Source organism: Marmota marmota, unplaced genomic scaffold (assembly GCF_001458135.2).
Source record: "Marmota marmota marmota unplaced genomic scaffold, marMar, whole genome shotgun sequence".
Lineage (NCBI taxonomy): Eukaryota > Metazoa > Chordata > Mammalia > Rodentia > Sciuridae > Marmota > Marmota marmota.
This window is the reverse complement of record NW_025999999.1, coordinates 2491677-2509186: the sequence shown is the minus strand read 5'-3', so window position 1 is coordinate 2509186 and position 17510 is coordinate 2491677. Positions and strand designations below refer to the sequence as shown.

At 41.7% G+C, this 17510-nt stretch overlaps 1 protein-coding gene across 1 annotated transcript; it reads left to right on the top strand.

The window, feature by feature from the left end:
* The first annotated feature begins 13128 nt into the window (after window positions 1-13128).
* On the top strand, window positions 13129-13949 carry LOC107149756 (superoxide dismutase [Cu-Zn]-like). Its single transcript, XM_048807064.1, has one exon. It carries the CDS (start codon window positions 13390-13392, stop codon window positions 13846-13848), a length of 459 nt encoding a protein of 152 aa, XP_048663021.1. The 5' UTR covers window positions 13129-13389; the 3' UTR covers window positions 13849-13949.
* Window positions 13950-17510: the final 3561 nt, after the last annotated feature.

Genomic DNA, 17510 nt, shown 5'->3' with positions numbered 1-17510 from the left:
CATCTATTGAGGATAAGGACAGAGGAGGAATTTATGTTCTTAACTACTATGGCCCCGACCATGTCTTTAGGTGTCTTCCATAGACCCACTGGGCAATGCCTTATGACCCTTGGGAATAAATGGCCCCTATCAGGAGCCTCCCCTGTGCTTGTCCTCATTCCTGGGGAAGGAGCACAGGTGTGAGATGAAACAGCACCCACTTCTAGCCATTATCAGTATTAACCATCTCTGCACCCTCAGAACAGGCAAGTCACACACAGAGGCCCTCATCTGTCAATGGTCCCTGTGTTAGTGGGTCTCCATGAGGCTAGAACTGGAAAACTCCAAGGAAAGTACTTAGTGCTGTTCTTAGCACATGATCAGCACCATGACTGGTACTTAGTACATGATGGGCTCATGCACTTAGGGCACCTGGTTTTCCCCACCTCCAGGATTTCTGCACCTACTCTAACCCCAAGCACCAGAAACCCAAGTAAATCAGGATCTTCTCCTCTCCACTATCTGCTGCTGAGCTCTTAGTCCCTCCCAGCCCTGGCTCTCTCCATTATAGCTTGTGGTTCCTCTTGAGCCCGTACTGCTCCCAGACACAGCTAGTGCTCTCCCCCTGTCCTCCATCTTTCCCTTTGTAGGAACCAAGGAAGTCTAAATTGCTGACCATCAATACTGGACTTCCACTGCTGTATGGAATCTTATTTCAATCCCCTTCTATTCACCTTTTTGTTTTTCTTTCTTTTAGTGCTGGGGATTAAACCCAGGGGAGTTCTATTACTAAGCACATCCATAGCCCTTTTCTAATTTTTATTTTGAGGCAGGTTCTCACTAAGTTTCCTAGACTAGCCTCAAACTTGTGATCCTCCTGCCTCAGCCTCCTGAGTAGCCGGGGTAATGTACACCATGTACACCATGCCCATCTTTTCTTTTTTTCTTTTTTGGTTACCCCTACCTTTTAATATTTTATTTAGAGACAGGGTCTAGCTGAGCTGCTTAGGGCCTCACTAAATTGCGGAGACTGGCTTTGAACTTATGATCCTTCTGCCTCAGCCTCCAAAGCCACTGGAATTAACAGGCATGTGCCACCATGCCTGGCCTTGTCCACTTTTAATAACCCCTGTCACATACAAAGCTGGTGCAATTACAAAGCTCTTTCATTGTGCTCTGGCTCCTATCTACATCACTCAAAATCCAAGTCCTGAAAATGACTGGCAAGGCCCCACATGAGCTGGCCCTGCAGACCCCCACTGCCCACTGACCTCATGGCCTACCACTCTCTCATCTCCCTACTGCCAGGCACACTCCCGCCCCAGCCTTTGCACCTGCTGGCCCCTCAGTTTGGAATGCTCTTCCCCTATAGCCACAGACTTTCCCTGTTCTTTCCAGACTTCTGCTTTTCTACCTTACCTGAAATGGAAAACCCCTGTCCCCCTTGCCCTCACTTATTTTCTTCATAGCACTTATCAACAGCTGTCTTGAATAGTTAGCTGTCTATTTGTTTATTGCTTTTTTCTCTACCCTGCATCAGAATATAATTTCCATGAGGTCAGTGTAGAGTTTCTGCAGTGTCGTATCCTGAGCAGCAGAAACAGTGTCTGGCATGTAGCAGGTGCTGGATAAATATTTGTTGAATGAACGAATGCCTAAACAAACCTATTACCTCATTTGGTCCTTGCAACAGCCCATTTGACAGACGAAAGATGCTACGGCCCAAGTTCTTGTCCGCAGTTGCTCAGAGAGTGGAGGCCGAGCCGGCTGCAGCTCACCTTCCCTCCACAGATGGCACATTCCTTGGCTGGTGAAGGATTTCAGACCATCAGGATTTCCCCCCGACCTTTAGCCTGAGAGGAAATGATATCGCAACTGGAAGAATCCCCCCGAGGGCCGGGAGCTGGCAGCGGAGGCCCCGGCAGCTGCAGGGAGTGTGTGAGTGGATTCCGAGTTGGCCAGAAAGGCAGCAGAAGGAGCAGGATGCAGTGTGGAGCCTCCTGTCCCCGCCTGGCGTTACCGGGACCTTTCTCTACAGGAGGCCCCGCAGCTGCAGCCCTGCTAGGTCAGAGTCCTGGGAGGGAGGGAAAGGGCTTGCTGGTCAGGCATCCATCAGGAATTGTGTGGGGGTCACCCGGTGGGCTCCGGTGGCCCAGGGATTAGATTTTATGCTGAGAAGCACTGAACACCCATGGGCTGTGGCACAGGGAAGATCAAAGGGTTTCTGGCCAGGACACTGCGTCCTGACCCCTCAGCTCCCCTTATTGGGTGGGTGACTCTGGGCTAATCATCTTAGGGTATCTTTTCCTCTGTAAAATGGGGGTTCCACTCCCACCTACCACAGAGTGTTCTAATGGGGATCAAAGGAGAAAACAGGGGAAATGCTTTATAGACTCTAAGTTTCTAAACAAATGAAATATGTGTGTAATATATATATATATATATATATTATAATAATATATACATTATACATAATATATATATATATAAAAATATTTGTTGAATGAACGAATATATATATATATATATATATATATATATATATATATATATATATNTTTAATACTTCCACAGGGTTGTGACAAAGGTCACAGCATGACTGGCAGGGCCCTGTGGATCCTGCCTCCCTCTCAGGCCTTCCCCCCCTCCACATGGCCAGCTCCCTCCGGATCCAGGTTCTTTCTCTATCCTTCCTTCTCCTGAGGATGCTCTGGCCCAGATCTCCATGTGGCCGGACCCTGCTGGTCTCCGATTTCAATCCCAGTGTCACCTCTCCAGAAGGCCTTTTCCAACCACCTTACACATGACTCCTGCAGTCGCCCTGGGCACACACTGCACTGGATCTTCAGAGCACTTTCTGAACCTGCAGTTATTTTCTTCATCTGTTTTCTCACCTGCTTATTGTCCAGCTTCCTCTTTAGAATGTACACACCTCGAGGACAGGAACCCCATCGTCTTGTTCACAGCTGGACCCACAGTGCCTGGAACTGCACCTGACACTCACAGTAGGACTAGGAAGCACTTGGTGATTGACATTGTCCTGGTGGAGAGGAATGTAAACCAGGTGTATGGATGGTGGCCACTGGCAAACGTACACCAGCCTCACTGTCCTTGGGGGATGCAGAACCCACAGGTTCTAATTATATAGTGAACAGCAGTTTCTTCAAGGTTACTCTCCCCCAAGGGAAACCAGAATTCCTAGAGAACACCCAGAGCACCAGCCACCGCATTCCTTCTGGGTGGACCCCAGACAAGACAGCTTCCTCTTGCTTCTGGGCTTTCTTTCCTTTTTATTTGTTCTAATTAGTTACATATGAAAGTAGAACGCATTTTGACAGATGATACATAAATGCAGAATAACATCTCTTTCTTCTGGTTGTACATGCTTTGAGCCTTTCTTATGGAGGTAGGGGTCAGAAAGTGGACTTTTGGCTTGCCTCTTTGTAAATTTGATTCTGAGTGCTCTTGAGTTGATCAAGATTAATTGATTAATTTGTGAATGATATACATGTTTATAAAAAAAGTAGGTTCTCTTTTTTTTTGCTATAGTATCTAGAAGAGTGCCCATCACATGGTAGGTGCTCAATAAATCTTGATGGAACAAATCACTGCTGATGACCATGTATGGTTCTTCCTTCCTGAAGCTGGTGCAGAGAAGGCTGATGTGTCTTCCTCTTTCTTTTCTCTGTTCTTATAGGTGGCCTTGAAGAGCAGCCATCTGAGAGCTGGCCAAATGCTACCGCCTTGAATACCAGCAGCCAGGAAGCTAGAAAGGGTAATGTATGTGAGGCCCCACCAGGTCTTTGGGTACCTTTTATATTTTTTAATGGCAAAAACCAGATAACTGCAAATTTACCATATTGACCATTTTAAAGTGTACCCTTTAGTGGCATTGAGTACATTTACAATGTGGTGTGACTATCCCCACAATTTATCTAGTTCCAGAACTTTTTAATCACTCCCAAAGAAGAACTCATACCTGTTAATCAGTTCCACACTTCCCCAGTCCCTGGCTTGAGAGATGACGAGACATGGGGAATCAGGCATCTCAGGGAATGAGAGGTCCTGGGAGGCCAGGAAGAGGGACAGCTGGGGTGGGGATGGAGGGGTGGCTTAGACCAGAACCCCTAGAGAGGGGACGGGTGAGGTTGCAGGCTGTTTGTGGACAGGGACCACCTGTCAGCCTGGAAGTACTCCCATGGCCTGTCTGCACACAAGGCTCAGACATGAGTGTGGCCTACCAGTCCTGAGAGCTTCTAGCTTGGAGATCACTGGAGGCACCTCAATTTTGGAGAAGCCTTTCCCATTCAGAGTGAGGGTGGAGGAGAGAGCCTGCATGACTCTCCTCTGGCTGTGGCCTTCAGGATTCGGCTTATGGTCAGCAATGGCATTTCTTCTACATCAAGCTAACTGCAGAGCAAAGCAATAAATTTTTTTTGGCATTGGAGAGTGATTCCAGGGACGCTCAACCACTGAGCCACATCCCCAGCCCCTTTTTGCATTTTATTTAGAGGCAGGTATCACTGAGTTACTTAGACCTCAATAAATTGCTGAGGCTGGGTTTGAACTCCTGATCCTCCTGCCTCAGCCTCCGGAGGTGCTGGGATTATAGGCGTGTACCACCATACCTGCCGGAATAATTTTTAAATACCAGAATCCTTTGTTTCAAGGATGTAGCGATGAAATAGAAATAATTATTTGCTTTACTTTATGTTTTTGCTTTAATGATAACTTTCGTACATATTCACGTGTATATATAATTTCACACATTCACAAATGCATAAATGTGATGATGTCATCATATACTATTTCTTAGTGTTTCTTTTTGTTCTTTTCCCTTTAATTTAGTACCCCCTTCATCTTCTTTTTCCCCTACCACCCTCTACTCTCTCTCGGATAATGCCTGCTAATGACTTTGTGTGTACCATGCACCTATGTTGACATATATACTTATATAGAAATGCACATATGTAAGCAGACATAAGCATATATACAGGTATAGGCTTTGTCATTGTTTAAAATTTGATACATATTCTTAAATGCATCATGCTTTTCTCATCAATACTTCATGGGAAACCCCTCCAAGGTACTTGTTTTAACTTAAATTTATGCTTTTGAATAGTTGCAAAATATTCCTGGTACGGATGGATCATAATGTGTTCAATCGTTCCCTTCTTAATTAGCATTCCTTTCACTTTTGGTTCTTGACTCCATGAACAATGCCTGACATTCCCGCACAGATAGCCTTGAACGCTTCGTATGTTTTTAAGAAATGTTGCTAGATTGCAAGTCTACAGTTGTGACAATTCACATTTCCATAGCAACTTATAAGTGTGCCCCTTTCCCCAGATCCTCACTAGTACAAGGTGTTGTCAGTGTTTTTAACCAGTGAACAATAGCTTATTGTTACTTAATTTATATTTCTCTGACTGGTGGTGGTTTTGAGCATCTTTTTCTGGGTTTGCCAGTAATTTGGATATGCATTTCTGGGATTTGCCTATTTCATTTTCTCTTTCTTCTCCGTATGATTGACTATTGGGCAAAACTACCTTTAAACTTGATGACTTCAAAAGGTGATTTGTTTTCTTTCATCACTTTGTGGACTGACTGGGCTCAGTGGGGCAGCTCTTGGACTGACGTTGCCTGGGGTCACTAACTTGAAGGCATCCATCTGGCAGCTGAATGGGGCTGGAAGGTCCAGGAAAGCTTTAGTCACCCCTGCTCCCCCAGTGTACCTCCACATGGACCCTCTCCCCATTCAGTTGTCTAGACTGACAAGTTCTACAACATGGCAACTGGCTTCCCCAAGGGAGGAAGCAGAAGATGCAGACCATCCAAGGCCTGGAATTCAGAACTCCAAACATGCTGCTTCTGCCACATTCAAAATGGATTCCACAGCATGCGAGAATCAGCATGAGCTCACGGAATGAGGGGACTTGTGGGGGGCCATACCTGGAAACTATCACTGCATTTTCTCTGCTCACCAGCAATAGAAATTATTAGAGTTTTTTATGCTTACCGTTTTTGCAGGTATAAAATGACCCAACCAAATAAACTGGGATAGTCAGACACGCTTGGGTTTGAATCCCAGCTCACCCATTTAGTAGCCATGGCTTTGATGAAGTTATTTCATCTCCTTATGAGACTCGGGGAGAATTAGAAATTATATTTATGTAAAGTGCATAGCCGGGTGTCTGGAACTTAAAAGGTGCCCATGAATATAGCTCTTCCACTTTTTCCTCCCCACCTCCACTTCCAAGAATTATATTATCCAACATTGAGAGTGCATCATTTACCTCTGGACTGGGATTCCACAGCTGTTCCACAGCTGCACAGAAACACAATTACAGAGGACAGGAAGGAACAAGTCTGCTGCATCCCATTGAAATTCTGTCTCTAGTTAGGCTGCACATGGGACCCACACTGCAATAAAAGGTCTTGGGCTTTCTAAGGAGGGTGAGGACCACGCTGCCCTCTCTACACATATACCTCTGAAACTGGCTGTGTCCATAATCTGCAGCCTCTCAGATGATCTTGGTTTGTTCAGAGAGGTTAGTGATGTCAAGGATAGGCCAGTCTCTTCTCGGCATTACAGGGGCAGACAAGCGGGTCTCTAGGCATCTAGGGCAATCCAGAGGAGGAAGGAGGCACCAAAGATGAGGTGAGGATGGGCTGATCCTTCCCATACCGACCCTTCAGGACACTGTTGGGCACCAGCCTGGTGTGCCTCTTGTTTTTGCTTGAATGATAGATAAGTGTGCCAATCTCAGATTCCTCTTTAATTGCAACCTACCCCCCTTCCGCTCCCCGAGAACAAGAGACCGCCCAAGCAGGAGAAAGGCTCTGGGGGAAGCGTCCGGGCCGCTGGTTTCAGCCACAGGTTTATTTCCTGGCATTATGTGGCTCCCTTCAGCCCTGACGGTGGGGATTTGTGCCTGCAGCATTGTGTGTGTGTGTGTGTGTGTGTGTGTGTGTGTGTGTGTGAGAGAGAGAGAGAGAGAGAGAGAGAGAGAGAGAGAGAGAATTGCTGAACAGCTCTCTCAGCACCCCCTGGCAGAGGCTTTGGTCAGAGAAGCCCCTTCCCTTAGAGATGGGAGCTTAGCTTTCGGTGGCCGAGAATGAGATGGATGAAATGGAGTCTGTCACTGCTCCACAGTGGAACTGTGGCTGGACAGAACTGTATTTCTAGAATCATATTCATAAAAGAGAATGGAACTTTCCCTTCAGTCGTAGGCCCTCAGGCCTTTGTGCTGCAGTAAAGAATAATGGAATCTGGTTGCACCGAGGAACAAGGGGCCCACAAACTTGGGTGCAAAATGCCCCTGGCATGTCACCTGTGGCTGTGCATTTGGGTGTAATCACCAAGCCTGACTAGCTTCAGGCCCACATTTTAACCTGTCCCCAATCCAGACCGTCATAGTAATCACTGTAGCTCACACCAAGCCCCTCCTCACCGCAGGTGTTCGATGTCCTTTGGCCAGCTCAATGCTCACTGGAAGTCAGGTTCAGAAGGGGAAGTGGTTTATTCAAAGCCACACAGGTAGCAAATGGCAGCACTTTTCTTGAGCTTAAGTTCCCTTGCTCCCAAATACCTTCGTCTTAACCTTTGAGCCGTATCAGTGGTTCCCAGACTTCACTGAGCTTGGTCAACAGTGGGGAGATTTAAAAACTGCAGATGCCTTTACTCTAAGATAGGCCTGTTGAGCCGCAATCCTTGGGCAGAGGACCGCACCAGCATTTTAAAAAGCTTCTATCTGACTCTTAGCTATGCAGCCAGGTTGAGAACCCTTGTGTAGGATAATCTACTATCTTCCTTTTTACCAAGGGGCTGCTCTTGAGTTTTTCAGGATTGGGGCAGGTAAGGTGTGGATTCGTCCATCCGTCATGGGATGAGGATTTTGCAGATGGCTGGACAGTCAGGTGCATACTTTCGTGTGTAGGAGTGACCCTCTGCTTAATCTGAAGATTGCGGTTGCTTGCTTGAGAATGCCGGACCAGGCCTGGTTCTGTTTATGACATGGCTGTGCCTTCAGCCGGAAATGGAACACTGAACAGTTATGCCGTTTTGCTCTGTCAGAGAGGAAAGGGCCCCTCCCAGAGCCAGAGAATTTAAATGGGCTTTATCCCCCTCCCTCCTCCACCCCCAGCGTGTTAAATCCTTTCAGACGCCCCTGAGCTCCTCTTCAAATGCAGGACTCTTGGCCATAATAAATAATTACATCCTTCTATTTGGACTCCAATTCCAGATAGTAGTAATCCAAGAAAATCCAATAATGACAGTTGCATTAAGATCCTCCTTCCAGGCTAAGCAGAACATCTGTTTAGACATATTTTTAATCGGCAAATGCTTCCTGTGTTGAGTCCTCAGCAAATTAAATTTCTCACTGGACCGAAGGGGAAGCTGTCATTCAATAACCCATCTCTGGAAATTACACCCCAGTCTCTTTCCAGGTGCACTTAAGATTTTCCCATGCTGACTCGGCCGCATAAAATCAGCCCTTACAATACTGGGTCACATGTTTATGTAGCACAGCTTGTCCGAGCGGCCTGGGATGTCTTGGTGTTATTCCCTCGAATAGAGAAATATTTTTGCCCAAAGAAGAATTGGCAGCAGAGGAAAATTAAGAGACTTGTTGAGAACCATATGGGAAATGAATAACAAACTTCCACTTGCTACATCGCTGCCTGTGATTACTTAAGACATGATGATTCTCAGGATGTAAACATTAAGGGCTTCAGCCTTGCCAACATTTCGGAGAGGTTTCCGCCACAGAATTGTTTGGACTGTTGGGCTGTTTATTTTTAGAATGGCTCATCCATTCTTTCATTCATTCAAAATACAAATATCCTGGATGCTTAGCACCAGCCAGGCACGGTGCAGGGTCTGGAGCATGGAGGGTGAACAAGCCCATCACGGCTCATGCTCTCATGGAACTTCCATTCTACTGGAACAATTCACACTGGAAACCTTGATGCACTGGATTCTAGGGCTGGGATAGCAAATTGGAATATGCATAGGGCCAGGCAGTCGGGGGAAGTGGGCTGAATGGGGCAGCATGAAACGGGGAGAGGGGTTCTGGCAAACAGGAAAACAAGTCCCCGTCCCCTGACTACCGGGAACAGGTGCTCCTTTACTCCAGTGGGTTGTACTATGGTGGAAGATGGACTCACTGTTGCCAGATCTTTCCGTTTTTAAAGTAAAACTAGAAAATCTGGATTGTTATGTGAAATCCCTTGATTTTAAAACGTTGGCTTCCAAAGTGAGATTTTTTAAAAAAAAACATAGTGTGGGCCAGAGTGTCTAGGCCAAACAAAACACATCTGTGGGTTGGGTTGATCCCAAGACTGCAAGTGTATGACTTCTGTTCTAGAAATTCTAGCAGTTAAACAATTAATTTCAGGTTTAAAAATATATTAAATATCAACTTTCTGCGCTGGGAAATATGACCAATTAAACTAGGTAACTCTTACACCAGCGTAGAAATGTTGGGGGGAAAACAAACAAACCTTTCTACCACCCCAAATCAGAAATATGAAGTGAAGTTTAAGGGGGAGAAAAAACCCCAGTAAATGGCCATGATGAGAAGATAATTGGAAAGTTAGCCTCATAGAACTGAGCTTCAGATGGTTGTGAAACTATGCAGAGGACACAGAAACTGGACTGGAATATGAGGAGCCAGGGACTGCTGTTTTAATGGCCAATGTTATGTCTATAGAGATCCAGAAGATGTGGCTTTTATCCCAGGTGAGGCAGGAAGTAGAGACGGAGATGCATCAAATGCCCTCAAAGGGCTCAGAGGAGTGGAAAGAAATATTGTTATCTTTCACAGGCTCTAATTTTGGAGGCAAAAATATCATTTTCAAGAGACTTAATCCCCAAACCTGTTTCACATGCAGGTCATGTATATGGAAACTCCAAAGTGAGAAATCAACATAAAAACTGATCTGGGATCCATAGAATCCCAAGAGCTCTGAAACAAATGTAAACTAGGGTCACACCCGTGATCCAGGGCACTTGGTATTCTTGGAAGAAAGGAACACCTTTGCTTTAAAATGAACTTTAAAATGTTAGAAACACAAAAAGCTAGTCCACGAAGGAGAATCAGCAGATACAACAAATTGAAGAACTGGCATCTCAAGATATTCAAAGATAAGACAACCTGAAGGAATGGCAATCAATGTAACCAAAATGAATAATGAACCAGAAGAAGATCTAGACACTATAGTGGAGGGGAAAAACAAGACAGTATGGAAAAGAGAAGACATATTTGAAAAAGCACCAACATAAGTCTTCAATAAATGATGACTGTATTCATTGAGACTGGAATAAGATTAAAATCCTATGTTGAACACAACTAAAGAAAGAAAAAGGGAGGTAAAAATAGATCTGAGGAAATATACAAAGAGATGTAAATAAAATGTGAAAAACATGTGAAGAGACATGGAGGTTAAAATGGCAACGTCCAATGGGTAATCAGTAAGAATTCTAGAAGGTGAGATGACGCTTGTGCAGAGACTGGGGGAAAGGCCAAATAAAACCTACGATGAATTAGAATTTTCCAGAATTGAAGGAAGATGTGGAATTTTTAGAATGGTACTAAATCCCAAATAGAGAAGTAAGATAAATCTACCTATATATAGACAATTATAGTGATGCCAAGGAACACCAAAGACAAAGGGCAAAAGAAGGAAACCAAGAAAAGATGAGACATATGGGAAATGAAATGACCATTAAACTAAAAATACAGTTCCCACTGGCAACGATGAGGGCCACAGGCACTGGAATACACTCTTACCATGAAAGAATATTAAAAGAGACATTTCCAGGTAGGAGAAATGGGATGGAGGAAGTAGCAGTGAGCAAGGAAATGGGTGGATTTGAAGATAGCTATACATCTATATTGCAGACACACAAACCAGGCCTTGATAATAGAGACTGATTTTGGAACTTGAAAGCAAGTAACCAATAACACGAAAAATTGGAGTTTTCTGTGTCTTTAAGACCCTTTTGTTTTTCAAAATGAAACAGGGGCCTCTGGTTTCTTCTGATTCATCATCTTGTTCACTAATTCTTTATACTTTGTTAAATCAAACATGAAGTTAAAAATCAAAGGCAATGCTATGTAAAACATAAAGGGAACAATAGAAGTAAAAAGGAAGTCTATAAAATGTAGAAATTCAATAGAAATCAGGAAAGAAGAAAAAAGGGGGAAACGGATAAAAGGAAAAAAAGAAAGCACAAAATGAAAGGAAGGCAAATATCCAGGCATATAACTTATAAAATACATAATGGAATTCACTTGTTAAAATAATCTCAGGAAATACACTCTGGATATTTACTGTTTAAAAGAGCCCCACCTAAACCTAGCTAAGCTTACATGCAGAAATCCTAAATAAAATATTTGCAAATTAAATCCAGTAATGTATAAAAAGAATTACATACCGTAACCAAGTGGGATTTATTCCAGGAATGCAAGGCTGTTTTAACATTTGAAAATCAATATTTATGTATATAGCCCACTGTATCAACAAGCTAAAAAAGAACAATCTGGTGATCTCAAATCAATTTGATACAGAAAAAAACATTTAACAAAATCTGACGCTTATTCAGGATTAAATGTCAGCAAGAATAGAAAGGATTTATCTTAATTTGATATAAACTCTCTACAGAAGGACTTAGAGTTTGTGTCATACTTAATTGTAAAAAACTCAATGCTTTCCTTACTGAGATCCAGAACAAGACAAGGATGCCTGCTCTTGACACCCTTATTCAACATAGTTCTGGAAGTTCTAGACACTGCAATAAAGCAAGAAAACAAATAAAAGGCATACAAATTGCAAAGGAAGAATAAAAATGTTGTCCGTATTTATAAATGATGTTTGTCTATGTAGAAGAACCCAAGGAATCCATAAGAAAACCAAATTAAAAACTCCTAGAACAAGTAAGTGAACTTAGCAAGATGGCAGAATACAAGACCACCAAACAACAAATATGCAAAAGCAAAAATTTTAAAATCAATACCCTTTACAGTCACTACAAAGAAAATGAGATACTTAGATATACACTTACCAAAATATAGGATTTGTATGATGAAAATTTACAAATGCTGACAAAAGAAATCAAGGAAGATCTAGATAAATGGAGAAGCATGAGTATTCACAGGAGCTTTATCTGGAATAGCAAGAAACAACCCAGATGTCTTTCAGTAGTTGAATAATTAAGCAAAACTGTGGTCCATGCATTCTAAGCACAGCTACTCAGAAACAAAAGAAACTTCATAAACACATCCTGGATGACTTTCCAAGGAATTATGCTGAGTGGTAAAAGCCAATCCCCAAAGGTTATATACCACATGATTCCATGTATACGTCTTTGAATGAGAGAATTTTAGAAATGGGGCAGACAATGGGTAGGTGGAAGGAGGGAGGGAGGTAGATGTGATTATAAAATAGCAACATTAAGAATCTTTGGTGATGGAACTGTTCCTGTTCTGTGTCATGAATATAGTAGTCGACACACACAAAGTCCATGTATGATAACATTGTGTAGAACTATGCGTGCGCGCGAACACACACACACAAGTAACAATGATGAAATCAGTGGGTTGTGTCAATATGCATATCCTAGTTGATATTGGACCATAGTTTTATAAATGTTACCATTAGGAGAAACTGAGCAAAGCGTACACAAAATCTCTCTCTTTTATGTCTTATATCTGTGTGTGAATCTACAGTCTATCTCTATAAAAATTTCATTTTACAAGAAACTATTCTATCATTGCAAAGTTCTATTGTTCGTTGTGGAAAGTATAATTCATTTACAGAATGACACCTGTTGTCTGACTAGAAAAGAAATAATTACACAAAAAGATTGAAAATAAATGGATGGGAAAATGCCATCTGAGGTAAACAGTAGTGGAAAAAACCTAATATGGTAAAAAATAATCTTTCATTTAGGTGAACATTATTATTATCATTATAAAGAGGGCCAGTAATGATAAAACAAATAGTTTATCTATTTGTTTTATTTAAAACAAATCCTAAACTTGTATCACTTAACCAACATAGTTTTAAGCAATCTAGAGCAAAAATGAAGAACAAAGGAGAAAACAACAGTTCACCTTAGGTAGGTCTGGAGGTTATCTAAAGCATTTTTCTCAGTAGCTGTTGTTAGTACATTTTTATCACTATAAGGAAATACCTGCAGCAGGCTACTTTTAAAGAAAAAAGATTTAGTTCAGAGTTCTGAAGATTGAAGAGCATGGTGCTCAACTCTGGTGAGGACCTCACGGCAAAACAATGACCAAAGCATGTATGAGAAGGAATGATCCCGTGCCAGGATCTCCTGCGACATTGTCACAACTACTTAGCAATGCTTGGGGTCAGACTGTCGCACTCCTCTAGTGAGTTATGGCAATGAAGGCCGTGTGCATGCCGAAGGACAATGGTCCAGTGAAGGGCACCATCCACTTCAAGCAGAAGGCAAATAAAGTTTTAGTATCGGGACACATTATAGGATTGGCTGAAGGGCAGCACAGATTCCATGTACATCAGTTGAGAGATAATGCAGAAGGCTGTACAAATGCAGGTTCTCACTTTAATCCTCAGTCCAAACAACATGGTGGGTCAACGGATGAAGAAAGGAATGTCAGAGACCTGGACAATGTGACTGCTGACATAGATGGTATGGTCAATGTGTCCGTTGAAGATTCTTTGATCTCACTCTCAGGAGAGCGTGCCATCATTGGCCGCACAATGGTAGTCCATGAAAAACCAGATGACTTGGGCAAAGGTGGAAATGAAGAAAATACAGAAGTGGGAAATGCCGGAAGTTGTCTGGCTTGTGGTGTAGTTGGGATAGAACAGTAAACATTCCCTTCCATGTGGCTGAGTCCCAGAAACTCATCTGTTATCCTGCTAGTTGGTAGAAATTTAACTTGGTAAACATTAAACATTGTAATCTTAAAAGTATAACTGTGTGACTTCTTTTTAATTGCTCTAAATATTTGTAATGAGAGGGAGTGATCACATGATGCGGCAGAAAGCTGAGATTCAGGGCTCAGGCTCACTCAGATTTTATGACATAATGCTCTTTTGAGAGCTCAGGGGTACATTTTTGCTCTAGATTGCTTAAACACAACTACCACATTCACTTCCATATTGTCTTTGACTCTTTGACTGCTTTTGTACCATAATGGCACAGTTGAGCATTTGCAACAGAGAATATATAATCCACAAATCTTAAAATATTTACTATCCGACCTCTTGTAGAAAAAAAAAAATGTTGACTCCTCTCTTGGACAACAGGTCCTTGGAACACAATGCAGTGTTAGAAATCAATGACACACAGAGACAAATATTTAGACATTAAAAATCACACTGTTAGGTGAATGGATAAAGAAAATGTGGTACCTATACACAATGGAATATTAATTACTCAGCCTTAAGAAGAATGAAATTATGGCATTTGCAGGTAAATGAATGGAGCTGGAGAATATTGTGCTAAGTGAAATAAACCAAATCCTAAAAACCAAAGGCCAAATGATTTCTCTGATAAGTGGATGCTGATCCATAATGGGGGCAGGGTAGGGAAGAATGGAGGAACTTTGGATTGGGCCAAGGGAGTGTGGGGAGGGGAAGGTGTGTGGGGGTGGGAATGAAATGGATATTATTACCCTATGTACATGTGTGATTACACAACTGGTGTGACTGCATCATGTTCAGCCAGAGGAATGAGAAGTTGTGCTCCATTTGTGTATGATGTGTCAAAATGCATTCTACTGTCATGTATAACTAATTAGAACAAATTTAAAAAATTTTTAAAAATCACACTGCTAAATAATTCCAGGGTCAAAGAAGAAAGTCTAAATGGAACTTATAGAATGTATTAGTACCTAACATTGAAAAGGTACATATCAAAATGCAGGATGTAGGTAAAGAGAAGAGAAAAAATGGAAGACTTAAAAATGTTAATATTAGAAAATAAGAGGTCTGGGTTGTGGCTCAATGGTAGAGCACTCGCCTGGCAAGTGTGAGGCCCTGAATTCGATCCTCAGCACCACATATAAATAAATAAAATAAAGGTATTGTGTCCACCTACATCTAAATATACATATATATATAAATAAATATATATATAAATATAAATAAATAAATATATATATNAACCTGTCAAATATAAATGCTTAGCACATAAGTTTTCAACCTTTCATATATATATATATATATATATGAAAGGTTGAAAACTTATGTGCTAAGCATTTATATTTGACAGGTTTGCCAAAACAATTCCATGGGGAAAAACTAGTCTTTTCCAAAAGTTGCTCCAGAATAACTTGGTATCCACATGCAAAGGAATAAAGTTGGACCCCTACTTCTTACCATATATAAAAATTAACTAAAATTGATCAGAGACCTATATATAAAAGCTAAAACTCTAGAACTCTTAAAAGAAAACACAGGTAAAAGTCTTTGTGACCTTGGATTAAGCTATGGTTTCTTGGATATGACAGCAAAGGCATAAACAAGAGAAAAAAATAGATAAATTAGACCTCATCAAAGTTTACAACTTTTATACTTTAAGTGATGCTAACATAAAGAGTGATAAGGCAATCTAAAGGATGGGAGAAAACATTTAGAATTCATGTATTTAAAGATTTGTGGTGCCTAACATATTACAAGTAATTAAGGCTAGGTATGCAATTCAGGGGTGGAAAGCTTGCCTAGCACGCTCAAAGCCCCGGGTTTGAGCCCCAGCACCAGAAAAACAAGCAAATAAAAAGAATAATTATTGTAATATAATGAGAAATAAAACAGTTAAGTTGTGGACAAAGGATGTGACTAGATACACAAATAACCAATAAACATATCTGAGATGTTCAATGTTATTTGTCGTCAGGGAAATACAAATGAAAACTACAATGACATACCACATCGCACACATTAGGATGACTATAATAAAAAAAAGACTGACAATACCAAGTGTTAACAAGGAACCTGGTGCATTGCTGCGAGGATTTGAAACAGTGCTGCTGCTGTGAAAAATCTGGTAGTTCTACAAAAGGTTAAATAGAGTTGCCTAGGACTCAGCAAGTTCATGCCTAGGCATATTTGCAACAGAATGGAAAAGTCAGTCCAAAAAAAAGTGCATGTGAATGCTTTTCACAGTGTTGTTCATAATAGCCAAAAAGGGGAAACAATTCAAATGTCCATCAGCTGAAGAATGGATAAACAAAATGTGGTATATCCATACAATGGAATATTATTTAACCATAAAATGAAGTGAAGAACTGATTCATGTTACAACATGGATGAACCTGAAAAACGTACCAACTGAAAGGAGCTAGACACAAAAGGCACCTGGGGCATGATTCCATTTATGATAGACACATCCATAGAAACAAAGGAGACCACTGGCTGCCAAGGTCTGGAAAGGGAGCTGTAGGGAGAGACTGAACAGATACAGGGATTTCTTTGGAGTGATGAGAACATTGTACAACTTGATAGTGGTGATGCTCGCACAACTTTGTGAATACACTAAAAACCACTGAATTGTACACTATAAAAGGGTGAATATTATGATTGTGAATTATATCTCAATTTGTTTTTTCTTGCTGCTTTTTTTTTTTTTTGGCCGGGGGGCGGGGGGATGGTGGGGATTGAACCCAGGATCTTGTGCATGCAAGGCAAGCACTCTACCAAGTGAGCTACATCCCCTGCAATATCTCAATTAAAAAAAAAAAGAAGAAAAAGAAAAAAGAAGCTAGAAAGGAAACATCAGAATAAAAAATGAAAAGAGAAGAAAATAATAAATAAATAAAATTAATGAAGTAAAAAAAATGAAAAGAATTTTTAAAAAACCCTGATTTTTAGGGGGTGGAATGAAAACTAAAGCAAAAATGCCCCAGGTGAGACCGATGAGGGATTCCAGGCAAGCAGACCTTTTGTTTTTACAAAACCACAAATTATCTGAATGATGAATAACAGTAGTGTGGATTTAGGTATGCGGCGGCCCCAAGCTTACACATTCTATTCCACCTGTCCACCTCTGCTATTTCCAGAAGTCTAATGCTTGGACTCAGAACCTTAAATCAAACTTCTGTTTGTTTCCTACATTCTTCTCTTACCGGTCCAGATGTGACCAGACACTGGGGAGAGCTGGGAGGTTTTATGAGGCTCTGTTTTTTCCAGGGTTTATCTTACAAATAATTTATTTTTGCAGCATCACACTCTGGTGCACTTTCTTTGCTGTACTGGACAAATTATTTCAATATTTGCAACATTGACCATCTTGAGTCAAGGCAAATGATTGACCCAGTTTGCTCCCCCAAAAGCTCATGGCTTTGAAAAGAAAGTTCACCCCAATCTGGCCTCACACAGAGGGATCTAGTCTGTGGCCCCAGGGGGCACCTTTCAATGCCTCAAACAAGCCAGACCCTCTCCCATTAGAGGCTGGTCCATTACTACCTCTTCCTCTCATTTGGAATGCCACCACCCAGGACGAAACCCTGCATGTTGAAATGCCCCCCCCC

Bases quoted from the DNA above. Each gene is read 5' to 3' on its own strand.
- LOC107149756 (XM_048807064.1), top strand. From the start codon at position 13,390: ATGGCAATGAAGGCCGTGTGCATGCCGAAGGACAATGGTCCAGTGAAG.